The sequence below is a fragment of the Lepisma saccharinum genome, chromosome 4 (genome assembly GCF_977018435.1).
Source record: "Lepisma saccharinum chromosome 4, izLepSacc3.1, whole genome shotgun sequence".
Classification (NCBI taxonomy): domain Eukaryota; kingdom Metazoa; phylum Arthropoda; class Insecta; order Zygentoma; family Lepismatidae; genus Lepisma; species Lepisma saccharinum.
The window spans coordinates 80,786,111-80,807,314 of NC_139232.1; the positions used below are offsets into that span (position 1 = coordinate 80,786,111).

At 38.4% G+C, this 21,204-nt stretch overlaps 1 protein-coding gene across 4 annotated transcripts in view; it reads left to right on the top strand.

Moving 5' to 3' along the window:
* LOC145987231 (choline/ethanolamine kinase-like) overlaps positions 1 to 18,083 on the top strand; it is a 41,180-nt gene extending 23,097 nt beyond the window's left edge. For all 4 annotated transcript variants that reach the window (XM_083121751.1, XM_083121752.1, XM_083121753.1 and 1 more), the window contains 6 exons: positions 1,189 to 1,417; positions 1,958 to 2,091; positions 5,215 to 5,328; positions 7,851 to 8,097; positions 13,535 to 13,753; positions 17,754 to 18,083. In XM_083121751.1, coding sequence (XP_082977877.1) covers positions 1,189 to 1,417; positions 1,958 to 2,091; positions 5,215 to 5,328; positions 7,851 to 8,097; positions 13,535 to 13,753; positions 17,754 to 17,894 — 1,084 coding nt within the window. In that variant the 3' untranslated portion in view covers positions 17,895 to 18,083. The remainder of the gene's footprint in view (positions 1 to 1,188; positions 1,418 to 1,957; positions 2,092 to 5,214; positions 5,329 to 7,850; positions 8,098 to 13,534; positions 13,754 to 17,753) is intronic.
* The last annotated feature ends 3,121 nt before the right edge of the window (positions 18,084 to 21,204 follow it).

The window sequence follows — 21,204 nt, forward strand, 5'->3', positions numbered from 1 at the left end:
GGGACCAACTTCTGTGAGATCTGCACCATTGGCATCGCTTGACAGCATTACGTGATGTCACCAATGGCTTACGAATTGCCACTCGGGCATGAATGTTTGCAGCATGGAGTTACCTTTTGACAGTTTTGGTTGAAATGGGGTCCTGGAGATGCCTGTTCATTTCAGATGTTATCTTGGATAACAATTGCTTGTGCTTTCGGGTCACTATGTGCTTCAAGACCCTCCTATCCCGAGCAGCAAGCTTTGTCTTTCGTCCACTGTTGTGCTTGGAAGACGCCATCTTACCTTGTGTTGTGTACGCTGTCATAACGGCTGATACTGTGCTCCTTGCACACCCAACAAGCTTTGAGGTTTCAGTCACCGTTGCTCCAGCTGAACGTGCTCCAACAATCATGCCTTTTGGAACTCTGTCAGGTCTGACATTGCAGTGTCTCTTGAGAGCGTATGATAGCCGAATGCATCACCAATGACTGCTGTTTGCAAACTAATACCTTCCCCTTCACAGCCACTAGGTGGCAGACTTCAGTGCCAGGTGGTGCTGCTGTACTGCCGGTGTGAAATGTGGCATACTTTTTCACAGGTGTTCGTATTATTTTGTCCCCCATCTGTACGTATGAGATGTTGAAGTACAAGCGGATGATTCTTCCAACTGTGTTCAGCAAGATGTGTTCGATTTTGAGCTGGTGAAGGTCCTGTCTTTTCAGAAAGATGAGTTAGAGCCACTGGAGGTTCTATTTTTGGTTCTGTCTCTTGGAAATGTTCAGCAGGAATAATCTAAACTATGAATTCACCCAGTTTTAAAGGTAAAAGTCCTGTACATACGAAAGCTGACCGCCAAATCCATTCGGCAGATTGAAATGCAAGCACCTCATCAAAAGGAGAAGTTAAGGGGTTATCCTTGTACTAAGGTGTAGCATTACGAAAATAATAGCAGGAAATGTCCCATCACTGCCTACCTGCATCTTTCATTGCATTAAAAATATTGTTTGTGTATAAGATGAGGTCGTTTGAAGTCAACAGATGGAATTATTCCTCTTCACACCATTAAGTGTTTACTTTTCAAATGTTAATTTAAATTTATCTTGGTTCACATGAAGTGTTTGCATGGGAATAGATCCAAAGAGATTGAAGCCAGAATTAAATTTAAAAATATTCGTAATAATCTTGTTTATTTCTTTCATGTTTCAGTGGTGGTTTGAGCAATCTTCTGTATCTTTGTGCCTTGCCTCCAACAACGAAAATCGAACCTGGTGAGACAGAGAAAGTTCTCATGAGAATCTATGGCCAGGTGAATGGAGAACATGCAAAGGAGGCGATTGTTACTGAGAATGTGATATTTACTCTCATGTCTGAAAATCAACGAGGACCAAGACTGTTAGGTGTTTTCGACGGGGGAAGATTTGAAGAATATTTAAAGGCAAGTGTGTACACACAGACACACGCACACATTATCAGTCAGTCATGCTTGTGAGAACATTACAACTATGAAGTTTAATTTTGAATATTATATCTTTCATTAATTCAAGTATTCAAACTGCACAAAATAGAAAATTGTTTTTCTTATGTGTGAAAATATTCACATTGCTTATATTTGTTGTGGTGTTTTCTGATTATGACATATTCATTCTTTATTGCTTGTTGAGGGTTTTTCCTTTTCTTTACTTGTTAATTTCTAATTTATTCTTGTTACAAAATAGGAAGCTGTAATTAAATTAGAAAATTAAAATATGTGTGTGCACTGAATTTGTTATATTTATTATATGCTTAACATCAGTGGCAGCGATTGGTTTCCAAACTTGGGGGGTGGGGGACAAAACAGTTTACTTTTCCTTGGTACATAAGGTTTAGCATAGTGCGGGGGCAAAGTGGCAAAAAGTGTGGGGCGCAACTGACCCCCACCCCACCCCTTATCGCCGTCACTGCATAACATATTTTAACAATATACTTTTTCTTTCAGGCAAGACCATTGAAAACAAAGGAATTAAGTGATTCAACCTTGAGTTGTCTTATTGCTGAGAAAATGGCTCAAATTCATATGATGGATCTTCCAATCAGCAAAAAACCTTATAAGTTTTGGTCTACTATGCAGAGGTACAAATTTTCTTTTTTAATATACTACGTTTAAGAAAAAATAATAGTTAATATTTAAGAATCTACATAAGGTACACAGAAATGAATCTGCATGTTATTTTATTTTTCAAATCCTGGATACACCAGAACATTTTTGAAATTTTGGAAGTACGTATTATTACTTTATTAACATCTTACTTACTAATGCATTACTATTTCAATGTTATAATGGCTATTATATATAAATATATACAAGGTACATTCAATAAATAACCGGAAAACTAGTATAACAAATCTAAAATACGACAGTGATTGTGAAATGTTTTGTTATTTTGTGAAGGCATCTGTAAGCTATTCATAGCTGGAACTGGCACGCCTGCCTCAAGCACGAGATGCTGGGAAACAGTTACACAAGATGGCGGCACACTTACAGGAGTACTCCAAGCTGGAGCAGCAAAGTGTCAAGATTTTTGCTGAGTGAAGGCGTTAAACTGATAGAAATTCATCGCGGCATGACAGTTCAGTAGGGTGACAACTGTATGAGTCTATCACAAGTGTACGAGTGGGCTAAGAAGTTCAAACAGGACATAACCAGTGTTGAAGATTCTCCGCATCCAGCTCGCTCTGTCACTGCAGTCACAGAAAGCAACATTGCTAAAGTGGAGGACTTGATACGGGAGAACCAACGTATTACTCTCAGTGAAATTGCTTCCCAGATGGAAGCATAATGTAAACAGTACCACCTACTCCAACCTTTTGCGTGAAAAACTGAAACCAGCCATTCTGCAGAGACGACGTGGTCTGGTGTCCACTGGTGTGCTTTTGCACAGTGACAATGCGAGACCACACACTGCCGTGTCACATTGTCTACCATCGAGGGCCTAAAGTTTGAGTGCTTACCCCACCCTCCATATTCACCTGATCTGCCATCTTCCGATTTCCACACCTTTGACCCACTGAAAGATGGACAAAGTGGATCGAGGTTCCACTGAAAGATGGACTAAGTGGATCGAGGTTCCAGAATGACGATGAATTCCAGTCAGCGGTGCATGAGTGGTTACACATGCATGCAAAAGAATTTCCTGTGGAATCAGTGCCCTTATCATGCGCTGGCGTAGGTGCATTGAACTAGGGGGGACTATGTTGAAATAGAGTACTGTAGTTCTTTTGGTGCTTCTAATAAATATTTGTTACAACATATTTCTGGTTATATATTGAATGAGCCTTGTATGTATGTATGTATATATAAACTAATTGTATCTGGTATCTTTCAATACTTGTTCTTCTCAATGGACAAGCGATTTCACAATTAATCAAGTAAAAGAGGTAGACGTCATACATGATTTATTTCAAATATATTTTTTTCACAGTACTTAAGCAACAGTAAACCTCACAGAGGCTGACTTGGTCTTTACATAAAGTTTGGTCATGGGTTATTCCCCGTCAAAAGTCAGGACTGCCAGAAGAATTCTTGGGCACACCTGTAGCCAGAATTTCATTTCAGGGGAGGTTCATCCATTATGAGCAGCCACCTTCTAAAGGCAAAAAAGTGGGGGGTAGAAGTCCTGAAAATAAATGTATAAGTATCATATATTACAAGGTATTTAATCCTGCTAAGTATGTAAAATTAATTACCACTATACACTATTTAAATTAGATATTTGTAGGATTTCAGGGAAGCTTCAGTCCCCTTAACCCTCCCCCTGGTTACATGCCTGTTCTCGGGCCTGGGTCAATGTAGATTATGGAGCCCTAGTCTGTGGTTCATGGAGCTTGGTTAATTATGCAGATCTCCAATTCAGTACATTGCTATAGTCACAATTCCATTGGTAAAGATCATTATTCAAACCCTTAACTAGGGTTGATAAAAGTTAAAGGTTCAGGAATTTGAAATAAATTCAATTCCGGTCCAGGAGAGAAAATCAAGAAGTGGTGTAAATGGATTCTGGACTGAAGAACCTTTTTATCTGCAAAGTATTTCAATTGGGTCCAGGAACCTTTTTTCAATGAAACAATATGCAACGTGTACCAAATTTAAATCATGCGAGATGAAAGGTTGTGGCCCTGCAGCAGAACCCAATAGGACCTATTAGAATTTTTTGTGTTTTTGGACCTTTAACAACCCTGCTCTTAACCTATTATAATTATATATTTATTCATTTCAATTGAGGAAAATCATAAACTTAGGAAGCACAGATGTCAATTGTCTCGTAAATTATACACAATATATATTTTCCCAGAGGGTGGATGGGCTTGGTTGGAAATCAATCTCTTATACCACATTCTGTGATTATAAACATTTTTCTTTGCATTGTGTTCTTCAATAATTTTTCAAATACTTAGCTTAAATATTTACATCAATATTTCACTTTTGTCGTAGATTATATGAGCATAATGTTTGTTTATGTTGCAAAATGTATTTTCAGGACCATTATCTTTTGCTAAATTTTAAAATCTTCAATTGAAATTTTTCTTTAACATGAAGCTTTAAGCAGTGCTTGAAGTGGAAAATGTTAGCTGGGGGGGATATTTGGTCTAGCCTTGGGGTTAGTTGGGGGATGTTCCTATGGTTTACCATGATGACAATGAGACAGCTGGGGGGATGTGGGCCTCCCCGATGGTGCAGTGGTATCGTCATCACCTTGTAATCATGGGGTGGAGGCACATAGTGGTTCAGGACTCACTTTAAACTGTAGGTCCAGTCCCGATTAGCCTTACTGTGCATAAAGTGAACTTAGAACACCAACTCAATCAATCAATCAAAGCTGGGGAGATGCTTTACAAAAATTTTGCTAGCAGAGGAGATCCACCCCCTGCAATCCCCTAATCACTTCAAGTAAAGGGGGAGGGGGGACTGTAGAAGATTAAACTTGGCATACATGTGTGTTGTGATATTTTAATGCTTATTGTCTTAAACCATCTTCAAATTCTGATTTATTGGCACAATAGGGTACACTATGTAGTGTAATTTTATTGGAAAGCATGCAAAATGCTTACTGATGTGGTATTATTATAATCCTAACGTGCCATCTTATTTAACATTATTACTTTACACTGTACTTTGACAAGGTGCTGTATCTTGCAAATAAGTTGTTCATGGCACTCAAATAAAACATTATCCTCATTATCATTTCTACCTTGCAGGTGGCTAATGGACCTACAAAAATTTATAACCAGGGACAATATTTCTGAGCAATCTCATCAAATGTTGCAGAAAATCAAACATCACAATCTTCACTTGGAACTATGGTGGTTGAAGTAAGTAGCATGGGCTTAAATGTGAGAGTATAAGAGTAACTAAGATCATGCACATTATGTACATATGCTTTCAGTTTTATTTATACATGTCAGTGGTGTATACTGGGTTAAGAACCTGGGCTATCGCACCATATCATAGTGTTCGATTTGGAGCTTATCGTCTACGTAAGCCGAATAGACAGCTTGTTAATTATGTCCCTCATTTCACTTCACTACACAACACAGCACATATCATTCACAAAAATACAATCCACTCACTACTGTATTCACACACTGTCTCTAAATAAATTCCACGCACCAACCCTTAAAGACCACTCGACACAATCTAGACTAGAACTGATCCTTGTCATTTCAGTAATTTTTAGATGCGCTCATAAACCATTCCCGCTCAGTCAACAATTTTCTACTCCCCACTGTATTTCAGTTGTTTGAAGGTCAACAACCTCTTTTTCAACTCCTCTGCAAGCGTTCAATGATGTTCTTGTCCCTGCCATATGACACACTTTCCCCGTGCCTGCGATATGTCTTCAAAATTCCCCATTCCTGGGAAAATTACATGCTGGGAAAAATTGGTTTGCAACATTGACCCAGACTGTTGAGGAAGTTCAGAAGGTTTTTCCCCTGCCATGTGCAACCCTGTTCCCTCTTCTGTAACAGTTTAGCTCCACAATTCCCTGTTTCTGGGGAAATTACATGCTGGGAAAAATTGGTTTGTAACATTGATCAGGTGATCTTTGTGGTAGGCGTGTCATGGTTGCCCGTCACCCCCGTGGAGTTGCCCGCCGGCACTGGGCCAGCAGCCTCGCGAATTCAAAGAAAGCTAGCAATGTTTCCAACTCCTAAGAAATCAGGTTCATCTTGTTATTGAAATGAACAATTTTATGCACATTTTCTGATAGATATTTTTTTCTGTATTTTATTCACTCAGTCTGGGCTTTGCAGATACCCTGGATAGCCCTGAATATACAACTCTGATACATGTGTATTGTGTACTTATGTCCTACCCTATTGCCATGCGCTCGAAGGCATCAGGTTTTTGGCTCAAGCATCAGATCTTCAGGGGGAATCATAACAAATTATCTTCTGAGATTTCGGCCAGTGCATGAGACTGGTGGCCACCCACCATTGTGACAAAATTGGACATCTATAAATGAGTAGCATAAACTGGTCATGAATCCTACGACGACAACTGAGGGGTCATTGTGCTGAATATACGTCATCCGTACCTGGTTGGATGTATCGCCCACCTCTGCTGAGGCATGTAGGAGTGAGGCTGGCAGTTCGTAGGTAAGGCTTGGCCCACAAGGATTGTTGCACTACGGTTTATTTTATTATGCACTTACTTTTTTTTTGTCACTATTAATTTCAGTGCCCGCAATCACCAAGTTAATGGAATGAAGGACGTAGATTTGTGGATAATGTAAATATATGTTACACATGCATAAATATTTTGCTGCCATGACTAACTCAAGACTTGGATAATTACTTCTATTTTTGTTTCTTTAGAGTGAGTGGTTATGTAACTTTGATCATTTATTGATGTAATTATGAGAAAAGAAACATGCAATGATGATTGGAATATTTTATTATTCCAATATTAGGCACTTTTAATATGCGATTTTGTAAAATATATCTAATATACAAAACTCTGTGGAATTATCAATGTCAGTAGTAATTATTCAAATGTATCATGATATGAAATACTTCAAATTATTTACACATACACATGTAAAAGTAATCAAATCATTGATTTCAGAAGGTGGATCACAATATAATATAAGGGAATCCTCGATGCCATAGTGGTAATGTCGCTGCTTTGTAATCAAGAGGTCCCGGGTTCGATACCCAGTGGAGGCACATAGTTTTTCAGACCCCACTTTAAACTTTAGGTCCAGTTCCGATTAGACTTACTGTTCTTAAAGTGGACTTAAAACAACTCAACAATATAATATAATGTAATATAATACTTTAATTTTAATTAAACAATATGAACATCATGAGTTCTTTCATAAATAAAAGCCATTATTGTTAAGAATGAAGTTCTCCATGACTAAGATTAAAAAATCTATTTGGTTGTTAGTAAATTTCAATGTAGAAATAAATGGGTACCTGGGGGCAACACTGGGGGGGGGGGTAAAGGTGGCAGGAGGATGGTGCTGATCACATCACCTCCAAAATGCTCGAGATTGAGAATGTGTGGGGCCCTAACCTCACATCCCCTAAACGTGCCTTCATGGAATGGTGCTATATGCACGGGGAACTTTACCTTTACCTATGGTTCCTTTGATTCAACCTTTAGCAGTTATATGTGGTGCTTATGGCTGGAATTCTCCAAAAAAACGTTAAATTTGCACTTTACTAACTGCTAAAGGATTACAGTAGAATCTGAAAAACTGTATAATTTTGTCAGCTTTGTTATTTTTTCTGTACGAACACAAGATTAGTATTGTTATAATTATAATATAAACCATTTCTTCAGAACTGAAATTTGTATTATTTATGATATTCATTTTTATTTCCAGGGAGTTTTTGCAGAAAGTGGACTCCCCAGTAGTTTTCTGTCACAATGATCTCCAGGAGGGAAACATTTTGCTAAAGACAGATGTACCAGAGAAGCAGCTAGTCATTATAGATTATGAGTACTCTTCCTACAATTATCGGGCATTTGATTTTGCCAACCACATGTGCGAATGGATGTTTGACTACACAAATACAGAGCCACCATATTTTACTGCTAACTACCACCATTTTCCAACTAAGGAGCAACAGGTAAGTAAGCAAGCAAATACATAACAATATATAAAACAGTATTTCATGATATATTTAATTGCTACATTCTTGTTACTAAATTTGACTTTTTATGGTAGTCAACTTTAATTTTCATCTCCATCCTGAAGTATTTCTTTTTTGCCTTACCTGATGTAAAATGAATGAAACGGGAATAGAAAAATTTCATCAATTCATAAATTTAGTTTTCTTTGACCTCCAAAAAGCATATGACACAACGTGGCGCTTTGGCATCGTAAAGCAGCTCCATTCTTGGGGCGTCTGGCCATATGGCGTACTTTATTCAAAACTTTTTATCAGATCGTTTTTTCCACGTACGTGTTGGGAACTCCTTTTCGGATCTTCACGAACAAGAGAACGGTGTCCCGCAGGGCAGCGTATTAAGTGTGACTCTGTTTGCCATAGCAGTGAACAGTGTTATGGCAAGCATTTTTGCCCCTGTACATGGTCTTCTGTATGTAGACGACCTCACGATATTTTGTCGCTCACGGAATCTCGCGTCAGCTTCTCGTCAACTCCAACTGACGATAAACCGTTTGGTTGAGTGGTCCTCCCAAACAGGTTTCACCTTCTCATCCGAGAAATCCGTGTGTGTTCACTTTTATCATCAGCGTACATGTCATTTCGATCCTGACCTGTACATGGGGAAATCTCCCCTGTGCTTTGTGAATGAGGTCCGCTTCCTGGGCCTCATTTTCGATAAGAAATTAACATGGCTACCTCACCTTCGCCAGTTAAAGTTCTCTTGTCTTAGAGTTCTCAACCTTCTACGTGTTTTATCTCATACTTCCTGGGGTGCTGATCGGACGGTACTGCTTCGCCTGTACCGTGCACTCATCAGGTCGAAGCTTGATTATGGATGTGTTGTGTATTCTTCTGCCTGCCCATCTAGACTTCGCATCCTAGACACTGTCCACCATGCTGGTATACGTGTGTGCTCTGGCGTCTTTGGGACCAGTCCAGTCTCCAGTATGTACGTAGAGGCATCTGAGCCGTCGCTGTCTCTGCGAAGACAGCAGCTGGTAGTGAACTACTTCCTCCATCTTCGCTCGATGCCTTCACATCCTTCATTTCCCACCATGTCAGACGAGAGTAGGCTGGCAAGGTATCGGCTCCACCCTAGTGTCACTAGACCATTTGGTGTTCGTGCAGACGAGATCCTGTCAGCACTTAATGTGTTTTACACGGATTGGTCCAAGACAGTCGAATCAGTTGGTTGCACCTTCGTCCTAGACTCTCAAAGTTCCAGTTACTCGCTACATCCTGCCTGTTCCATCTATAAGGCAGAGTTGTAAGCCATTCTAAAGGCACTGGACTTTGCAGACGTCAATGGTCTGAAGAAAGTCCTTGTGTGCAGTGATTCGACCAGCATGTTGCAGACTCTGGATTCGCCATATTCCCGGCATCCGGTAGCGCAACGCATATTCAGACGGCTTGTGTCCTTATCTGCTAGTGCGGATGTACACTTCTGTTGGGTCCCTAGCCACGTGGGCATCCAGGTGAACGAAGCAGCTGATGCTGCCGCCAAGTCTGCTGATGCAGATGGCGACGTTCTCGTCCACCTTTTGCCAGCTAGCGACCTGCAGAATGTGTTCCGTTGTTGCCTTCTTGACACATGGCAGGCCGAGTGGGATACGGAAACGGGGAACAAGCTTCATGCTGTTAAGCCCACCATAGGTGCTTGGCGTTCCTCATCCCGCCCCTCTCGGCGAGAAGAAGTTATTCTTACCCGCATGCATCTAGGACACAGCCGTCTTACACATAGTCACTTGCTACAAGGGCTGGACCCTCCATTGTGTCATGTTTGTAATGTTATTTTAAGCATTCGTCACATTCTCGTTGAATGTGTCGATCTTGCTTACCTCCGGCAGACTTTTAACCTTTCCAGCTGTTTGTCATCCCTCTTGGGTGATGACAGCAGTATTTTATCAAATGTTTTTAGTTTTCTACGAAGAGCTGGATTCTTCCACCGTCTGTAAGGAGGTTTTTAGTTTGTTTGTTCTGACTTTTTAATGTGTTGTGTTTGTCTCGTGCAGGTCTTTTTACAACCTGCAATTTTAGTTTTTTCCAAGGGGCTATTTACACCCCTTTTTTAGTTTTCAGTCAGAATTTTAGATAAGGGGATGTTTCCCCGTATACAGGGAAGAGTGCAAAATGGCCTTAAGTGCCGACTCACCCAAAACATTTTAAATCAATCAATCAATCAATCAATTTCACATTGACACACCTTAGACATAGGGTGCATTCATATTGTGCTGTGGTTTTTATGTTATACTCATTTTCAAGCAAGAGAAAGATGTTTCCTTCATGTGAAACAAAACCGAAACTATGAGACAGTTATTCTTGTTCAAAGCTTTCAGTCTGTTTATAAGAATGCTCAAACATGATTTGATTTCTTGCATGAAATCTCAGGAACAATTATTTATTAACTCAATTGATTGATTGAATTGAAATATTTGGGTGTGTCGACACATTAGGCCATTTTACACCCTTCAATGTATGCAGGGATGATTCACTCAAATAACACCCTTACCTTGAAATTAAAAGAGGGGGTGTAAAAATCTCCTTGAGAAAATTTAAAAATTCAAGTTGTAAATGGACTTGCATGGACAAACACAACACATTAAAAGTTATGGATACTTTAAAAACTACCTCAGAAACAGTGCAAAGGCTTGCTCTTCCCAAAAATCTAAAAAACATTCGCTAAAACATCATGAATGGCAAATTGTTGGGAAGGTTAAAATACTGCCCGAGATAATTAAAATCTGCACATTCGAGAAGAATGTGTCGAACACTTAAAACAACATCGCAAGTACAGCACGACGGAGGATCCAGTCCTTGCAGCAAATGGCGATGCGTTAGATGAGTATGTCCTAGTCAGACCAGCGTTAAGATGACTTCTTCTTGGTGGGAGGGACAGGGCAAGGAATGTCAAGCACCAGTGATGGGCTTTATAGCTGGAAGCTTGTTTCCCCTTATCTCATCCCACTTGAACTGCCAGTGTGAAGAATGGAACAATGAAAAACATTGTGAAGGTCCCTAAATGGCAGAAGGTGGATGAGAACATCGCCATCTGCATCAGCAGAATTTGCAGCAGCATCGGCTGCTACATTCCCATGTATGCCCACGTGACTAGGAATCCAACAGAAGCGAACTTCAGCTCTGGTGCACAAGGACACAGTGGCGTGCCCAAGGGGGGGTTGGTGGGGGTTATAACCCCCCCTTTTGGTCCAGTATTCCTAAAAAAAAGAACATCAAAGGTAGGAAAAGATGGCAAAATGAGAGCTGACTACCAGAAAAAGTGTACTTAACCCCTCCCTTTCGAAAATCCTGGGCACGCCACTGCAAGGACACTAGACATCGAAAGATATGCTGCACTCCAGGATGTCTGAAACTCGGTAATTCCAGACTCTAGAGCACACTGGTGGAATCTGTGCATGTAAGGACTTTCTTCAGATCTTGAATATCAGCGAAATCCAATGCCTTCAGGACCGCACCCAGTTCTGCCGTGTAAATGGAACAGGCAGGGTGTAGGATGAAACTGTAGTTTTGGGAGCCCACAACAAAGGTGCATCCTAATGAGACAGGGGCATACCAGAAAGATTTTTTTTTTGGGGGGGTCTAGCCAAGGCTGCCCATCCTCCAAGGCCAATGACGTGTTCCCCTCTATAATAATACAATGATAGTTATCTCGTTTATTATTATTATTGTGTTCAGAATTGAATGTCTGTTTACAATTTTCAGAAACAGTATGAAATATTTTACTGAACTCTTCATTTGAAATTTCACTAAGTCTCTGAAGCTCTTCTGTGACGTCTCTTGGTTAAGAAAGAGCAGGCTAAATTGTGATGATTGCTCTAAATACTTTGACAACTATTCAGTAAAACTGAAAAACGTTTGTCAGATAAGGAGTACAACTAACAAGGTCCTCTTTTCAACTGCAGCTAGAAGATCACTTGCTTGGGATGGTTCACTCTCACAGCTCCGCTTAACTCACAAGGTTGAAGAAATTTAACAAAAACATGAAGTGAATCATGTTTTTCTAGAAATAGAGTTTCACACATTGACAATAGTTTTTTTTTTAATATCTGGTACATAATGCACTGTATTTGTTTTTAGTATTCCACCTCTGCATATATTATTAAAAAAAAGCACCAACTTCACTTACTGTACCAAAACAGTTTTTACAAAAACAAGAAAAACCTTAGTGGATGTTATTTTCAGAATCCACAAAAAATAGACATTGGGTGGGGGGTCCGGACCCACTGGGCCCACCCTCTGGATATGCCCTTGTCCGCAGATTTGGACCCATGTGTAAAACACATTAAAATTGGTGTACTGAGATCGAAGCTCTAAAATCCTCTGCTGGTATTTGACCATTGGCGATTCTGCGTTTGAGAGGGCAGTAAGAGAAAAGTCAATCAAACGTGCAGGAAACTCCCAAGGCGGTAAGAGTGGAGAGACACCTGGAAGACCACTATCAACACCAAGCGCCGACAGGATCTCATCTGCACAAACACCAAATGGTCTAGTGGCACAAGGATGTAGCCAGTACAGAGCCAGCCTTCTCTAATCGGAGACTGTAAGATGTGATGGTTTTTATACAATTTAGTGAAGTTCCTCACCAAAAGATTGTTCCACATCCCAATTATTCCAATTAAGAAATGATTTCTTATGTAAATGAAATTTCCTAGCATTTGTACCAAATGTGAACTTGTCTTCCTTCTTTTCCACACATGCTACACAACATACTACACACACACACGGTACACACCCTCTCAGAATTTTTTACAAGCCTGGCGAGAGAACCACGAAACTGACTATATCTTCACTCTGGACCTGGCAGGTCTGCTGACAGGTACAACACACACACTTGCACAAAAATTTAAACTTTCGTCATAAAGTTACTTTCACCTCATACACTCTGACACAAAAAGTACATGTGTTTCATTTGCAAGGTAGTCAATCCATCCTCTAAACCTGGCATTTGTTCTGACAAGAGTGAGACATTTAACATTTTCAACTGTCCAGTACCTTTACATTTCATTTTGACTTATTTTCAATCATTTTAAACATGGCATTTGAAAACATTGCTCTGCAGCGTACTGAAGTTGTACAGGCACAATGTACTTTTCATGAACCTCATAACTTTAGTTTTTAGTGTTTTTATTTCAATGCATTATTAGATTTCTATTTTATAGAAGTTAACTATAGAGCAACCACAAACAAAAGAATCTTCGGCCAGAAGCCTTTGTGTACCGTCCCCTCCTTCCCTTCAGCTAAGACCACAGATAAGCCTACTCTACTCTGCACCTTCTCTACCACTCAAGTACGATGCACACGACACATGGTTCTGCACAGGTTCTTTTGCTTGTGGTTCCAACTTGTACATGAGTTGATTAAGCATTATTTATTTCAGGGTGCTATATTCAAAAGGTACTTGCAGACTCTGAAGAAGGAACAGAAACAGTATCCAGACAGCTGCGGCGAGAGAGGCGATGTTTCTGAAACAAATGAAAGTCAAGAGTTGGAGAAATTGTTCAGAGAAGTTCAAGCATTCATCCTTGCGTCACACTTCTTTTGGGCCTTATGGAGTTTTGTCAGTGCCACATACTCAAGCATTTCTTTTGGATATTGGGTATGTACATATTTCGTTTTCCTTTTTTGATAATATATTGTGCAGCTATTGATTTCAAATGAGTATGTGTATACGCACATCCAAAGTTTTATTTCCTAAATGAACATCCCTACAGATGGAAAAACTTTCATGGGGAACTCTTTGATCTTTATGGGTTGGTGTAGTTCAGAGATAAACTGTGCTAATTTTTGGAATGGGGCAGAAATTGGTCTATAAATATACAAAATGTAGTTAAAATAATAGTAAGTGTAATTATTATTATTATTTTATTTACACTGCTGGAGCAATTATTTTCAAAAAGTCACTTCTATCAGATTTTTTCCAACCTCAGTTCATGAATTCAACATGATGGGTCTCATATGAATTTTAAAAACCACAGCATAAATGTTGAAGTGATGAGAAAATAATTTGTCATGATAAAGAAATGAAGATTTTCTACTTCCTTCTTTTCTCAGTCACATATGTTCTAATGATTGCTGCATGGCAATCTTTGTAGGTTAATTTTTTGGCCTAAAGTTTTGCCTTATAAAACATTGTCTTGGCCTACATGATTGCGATTTGCAGGTTTCGTATTACTTCTTTGCATAGGTTGTTTGTAGGAGATTCAACTATTCTCACATTCCCTTTCAAAATATCATAACGTTAGAAGAGAATAAATCCACTACTTATGGCTCATTAGATACTTAATCTTTTTTCCCACTCCATGTGGTTAATCTTTGAGATCGCAAAATATACTACAGTGATTTCAATGCATTCCTGTAATTGTTGGCTTAAGGCTTTCAATCTCACACTGTACTTCATTTGGTCCAAGTGACCAAAAATACATCAATAGCAGGGCACAATTTTACTATTCGATGGGAAAATGCCGTAGAACACCCTCTAGAAGTCTGAGAAAATACTGAATACATGTAATCTGTTATGGTACACATCCACCATAAATTGGTCAATGATATTTCATACACCTATGAGGCTCAAAACTGAACTGAATTGAACTGGGACTCATTGCATATGATATATTTAAACTGGATAGTTTCATATCCAGTGACTTAGAAATAATTACACCTGGTTGGAATGTGTCATTCATAGGGTTAACAGACATCCTCTTTTCCCCCCGATATGTCCGACATTCCATTGATGTTGCTGTTCGATGCCTGAGCGGAATTTCTTACTTTGCGGTTTGTACCAGTGGAAGCAATGATGGATTCTTCATTATATTTTCCATTAATATTTTGATTCTAAGTCAGGAATATACAGGATAAAGTTATTGAACTTGAAACCATCCCAAACGAAACTTCTGGAACCATTTCAGGCTATGTTAAGGACAAAATGTTTCATATCATTTCAAGTTATGTTAATTGCTAAATATTTGTTTGCCATTCCAGGTCCTAGTGCAAATGTTTAGAGAGTATTTTCATTAATGTAGCACAATGGACTGCCGAGAGAAATAAGTTTCTCATAGTTTCTGGTTCTGTATATTTTCAGTGTATTTTCAGTGTGTTTGACTGATAAGAATTTTGTAAGTGTATTTTGACCAAACCAGAAATTCTGAGAAAATTGGGCTGCGCTGCGAAGTACGACTGAAACACGTCTAGTAAGAAGCGAATTGTTTAGTATTTATTACAAGTTTGGAAGTCATTGAAAACATTATTTCTTAAACCTGAAAATGTGTCAATTTTACATTATTTGCTAACATGTTCTAGCAATGTGTATTATTTATTGCAAATTATTTGTGCCCTACATTTCGACTTAAAGTCTTACATTTTGGGACATCATGTCCTACTTTTTCCTTGTAGTGATCTGGTAACCCTAGTCATTCATAACCAGAGGATGGAATAGTTCAAGAGGGAGCATGTGGGAAATCCCCATATACCTTTCAAATGCATAAACAGGAATAGATGTATGTTTGTTTGCAACTTTCATATTACAAACTTCTGATTTTTCCATTCCATTAAATTCCAAATGAGCCAGGAATGAGGTCTAGAGTTTTATATATTTCCGAATTGTTATCTGCTGTTTTTTAAATAGTTTATCCAAACTTTTCATTAAAACAACAGGAAATTCATGTTTGTATCCCCCAAATGAAAAACGATCATGTGCCACTGCTCAGATTCATGGATAAATTGAGTACTTGCCTGAAGTGTGTTAATATATTACCTCATTTTATATTCCATTTCACTGAAATAATAATAATAGCCTCTTTGTTTCAGATATTATAGTTGAATAATTCGAAATAAAACCGACACAATCGTTCTTTTAAATTTCAAATTCTGTGATTTTTTATTTACAAATAAAGTTTCGATGACAGAAATTTAACAACATTCTGTTCTAATAATTCCTTTACAGTAGTCATAATGAAGACATTTTTAATCTAAGATTTTTGAATAACAAGTGTTAATATTTTAATATTATCTATCACTTAGTGGATGTTTACTTTGATATACACATCCTCTTTTTGTCACTTTTGACAATAACATTTCCTGCAATTTATTTCTGTAAATGTAACAATTTTATCTAGCACATGTCTTTTTGATCATTCTGTATCCATTTGTTTGCCCTGTTTCAGTCTATATGATGTTCATTTTTGTTGCTTCTTTATTGTTTACATCCTCTAGGATGACCCATATATTATTTCATTTCAAAAAAATTATTGTGGAGAATGGATTTTGAGTAAAGTTTAAAGCAATAGACAGTTTTATTTCTAGTTTTCCTTATGCATCAACTGTAAAGAGAAACATGATTGTTATGTGTATAAATAAATGATGTCGCCCAAAAAAGTTAGTTGGGAAGCAGAGAGAGGAATGTTTTCTTAGAGCAGTCGTGAGTCATGACCAATTTCAATACAAAAGAAAAGTATATTGGTGCTAAGAAAACATATATTTATGGGGTGTAAGGGGTGATCTTCCACGTAGTACACTCTGTACTGCATTTTGCAGACAAACGAGACTCTGGCGACTGGCCCTATGGCCAGTATAATTCTGTGTGTTGTCCTGTTTTTTTGTCCTTATGTGTGCTGAGTACCTGTTTACAACCTCAGCTTTTAATGGAAGTCAGAATATTTTAAGATTTTAGTTATCCATCGTTAGAGTTGTTACTTGTAACGGTAAGGGCTGGACCCCATATAATGTGACGCGTGCAAAATAGCCTAAGTGCTGCCGCATCCAAAGTTTTAATACCAAATCAAATTCAAACACATATTATCTAGTTTTTCTTCTTTACTCGGAGGATGATGGTAAGGGATGTTAACTAGTGGGCCCATCATTCATGCAGGTAATTATGAATCATTCAAAGGCCTCTTAAATGGTGTACTGGTAATGCTATTTCCATGTAATCAAGAGGTCCCAGATTTGTCCATCAGTGAAGACACAGTACACCAGTGTTGCGCATCCCACTTTAAGCTGTAAGTTCACTTCTGATTAATCTGTTCGAGCCTAAAGTGGATTTAAAACTAACATGAAACAATGAATAACTATTAATCAAATTTTTGGAATTGATTGATTTAGTTTATTTACTTCACTTGTCTGCCACTTTTGGCTAATCACGAAGATGAGGATGAGTGATATGATGAAATTGATGAAAGGACACTTGTAAAGAACACCCATGTCCAGGCCGGGATTCGAAACTGGGATCCCTGGCATCATTGTGCACTGTGCTAACCACTGTGCCACGGAGGTTGGCAAACATCTGAATATTTTTTTCTGTATACAGGAACAAAATCATGCTCGAGGTGCTGTAAGAGTGCATAGGCATGACAGCCTTCCAGCAAATAAAAGGACTCCCTCCCCATGCCCACTCCCTCACATTTCATTATCACCACTGTGAGAAACATTGATGTCATCTAGTTTTACCCCTGACCTTAGTAAATATCACAAAACCTAACAGATATCCTTTCAAACGAAGACAAAAAGTAGGTTTTTCGATATTAAAACTAACATAGTTTTGTCTTCATTTGCCAACATTTATCCCTATACTAGCATTGATAAACATTTTTCTGGATTTACAGGAATATGGAGAAGCAAGACTGAATGAATACTTTAAACACAAAGAATTTTTGCTGAAGAAAGAAGAAGTTATAATGAAGAAGAATATTACAGGAGAAGCAGAATCATCAAATGATTTGCTGATTGAAAACAAAGGATTGTAGTGAATACAAAAAGCTTGTCCCATGAATACGATAACATTACAAGCTGTGATCTTGTCTGTTAAATTTGAAAAGTCAATATGAAACAGATGATCATCATGCGGATCTGCACAAGTGATTATCTCTTTGTTATGATTCATGCTATGCATGAATTCATCTGTATATGCTTTCTTAATAAAAACGTAAAACTCAGCATCTTTATTTTTTCATAAAAAATGTAAGATACCACATTTGTCACTACTTCATAGGTACACAAAAAGTCTTCATGTATTCTCTACTCTGATATTTATTATTGTTTTCTATTACAATGATAGTAAGAGATTGTACTGAAATTACAGATACTTTATGACTCCAACTTCTAACTGAACATTTGTTAAGAACAATATTAATATTGTTCTTAAATAATATTAACTCGGTTACAGTTACTGGCATCTAAAAAGTAACTGTAAGTTACTTTTATAAATACACGAAGACTTAGGTATGTTTTGATAAAAGATTCTCTCTATTTGCCAAGTTTGCGTTGTGGAAAGGATTCCAAGCTTTTGAGAGTGACGTTAGCTCTCGAAAGCTTGGAATCTTTTCCACAACTCACTTGGTTGATAGCCCGAGAGAATGTTTTCTTAATTTGTATTCCCCCCGCATTTCATTGCTGTATGATAAAATTGGTAATGCTACATCACATGCTCTTATGTCACGCTACATAATCTCGAGGCCTTGTGTCAGAGCAAGGAGAATCGCTCGACCACTTGGTCTCGGGTAGCAAAGCCAGCTACACACACACTGGTCAAAATTCCACTGCAGTTAAGTATTTCAATTAAACTATGAATTAATCAATACCATTATGTGCATTAGTCTACTTATCAGCCATTAGGGCTAAAATTAACCTACTTAAAATGGGGGGGGGGGGTATTTTTTAATTTTTTAAACATATAAACTTCCATGGCTTTTTTTATGGCCGATAATATTATGTGTGGTAATGTAAAGAATTAATATTGTGTATTTCAACATATACAGGGGAATGAACATATACAGGTGCCAAGTCAAGGTTATATACTGGTTATTTATCTAAATGTTAGTGATATTAGAATTCTTGTTATTAGTAATTACTACTTACTTGTCAATGCTTTGGCTGTAATAAACTTGAAATTTAATAGATATGCATGTATTTTATAATTATTTACTAAGGTCTATTGCTCTCACTACTAGGTATGTAGTTGTATGCCTCTAGGAAAAGGGGGGCGCCCAGTCAAACTATCCACTGTGTGGTACGATGTTCGCACGTACTTTGATTTCTATATAGAGGCAAAGTATGTGGGGATGTCATATTTATCACCAGCAAAAGTTCAAGACTTACTTTAGGTGTGTTTTATGTTTCTTTCTTCATGTACTAGGGCAAAAGGCATGTATCTAGAAATACAGTGCGTCCATTTCGATCTGCAGCCGAGAGATCGGGAGAAACGTGGCGGGCGGCGCTGACGGAGATGCCGACATTTGAGGCCTGTAATGCCCGCTTATTTTTGTGGACATCTTGCAAAACGAGCATTAACCTGTGTTATAACACGCAAAAGTTCTTCTGTAATTCTTCCAAGTTCCACCCTTATATACACAAATAAATACGCTTTAGAAATTATATTAAGAGCCACAGATAATACTCTGTAAAACATTTTAATCATAGTTTTGACCAGTAACGTCCTGCTTAAGTTTATATCCTTGAAAGAGTTTTGTGTCGATGGGGATCGTTTGGAGGTTTCGAATGTGCAACACTGTATCAAGATTACGCTGCAGACGAACCGTTAAAAGCTAATGGTGTTCGTGAGCTTCCTTGCAATCCGAAATCTCCTAGCTCAAGTTTTTTGTTCCTTCGCGACTACAGAGCTGTGAGTATAGTGGCAGGCAGATGTAAACCAAGAGCGTGTTAATTTCGTACTGTGCGTAAGAGTGTTATTCTTGGTTACTTGCCGTTACTTGTTTGTGTTATTGCAGTGTGTATGTGTTTTGTGTCAGTCAGACGATTGGAATGCCAGCCGCAAGGTTCACGTTAGAACAAAGATTTTTTATGTATGACACTTACGTGAAAACAGACTCGTGTCGAGACACGTGTAGGCAATTTGTACAGAAATTCCCAGGCGTTTCACCTCCACATAAAGATACGGTTAGACGTCTTGTCCTTAAATTACGAGAAACTGGATCGTTAAATTTTAAAACACCTAAGCAAAAACGACGGATACTAACCGAAGCAAAACTCGATGAAATTGGTGCAGCATTAGAACGTTCTCCAAACAAACCTCTACGCAGTGTTTCACAGGAGATGGGCGTGTCAAAATCATCAGCACATACAGCCACTAAGCTACTAAAATTAAAACCGTACAGAGTTTCTATAGTGCAAGAATTACAGCCCCCTGACAACGTAAGTAGAGTAAATTTCTGTAATTGGGTTTTGCAGAATATTGTAGATGGTATTGTTGATCCACAGTTAATAATTTTTTCGGATGAGGCATGGTTTCACTTGCGTGGTCATGTTTGTTCACAGAACAATAGATACTGGAGCACTGAAAATCCCCTTATAATACACGAAGTTCCGTTACACGATGCAAAAATTGGTGTGTGGTGTGCTGTAAGTGCCAAAAGAATAATAGGGCCTATATTTTTTAAAGACACAATAAATTCTGAGAGTTACCGCACACAAATACTCGCGCCGTTTTTTCAGTTGTTATCAGATAATGAGAGACAATATGGGTATTTTCAACAAGATTCGGCCACAGCCCATACCGCCGCTGATTCTTTGGACGCTATAAGGGAGGTGTTTGATGACAGAATAATTTCAAGAGGTTTATGGCCTTCACGTTCGCCAGATCTTACCGTATGTGACTATTATTTGTGGGGAACCTTGAAAAATAGAGTCTACCGAAATAACCCTCATAGCATCGACGAACTAAAAGACAATATAAGGGCAGAACTAGGAAGAATTACGGAAGAAGAACTTTTGCGTGTGAATCAAAATTTCATCAAACGATGCCAGGAATGTGTGAATGTAGGTGGACATCACTTTGAACAACTCTTATAACACAGGTTAGTGCTAGTTTTGCAATATTTATATAAATGTCTGCATATGTCCATAAAAATATGCGGGCATTACAGGCCGCAAATGTCGGCACCTGCGTCAGCGCCGCCCGCCACGTTTCTCCCGATCTCTCGGCTGCAGATCGAAATGGACGCACGGTATAGTTCAGAGGGGTCCGAGCCAAGTGTGTCAGAAATAATAATAATAATAATAGCAATAATAATAATTTAAATGTTCAAATTAAAATAATTA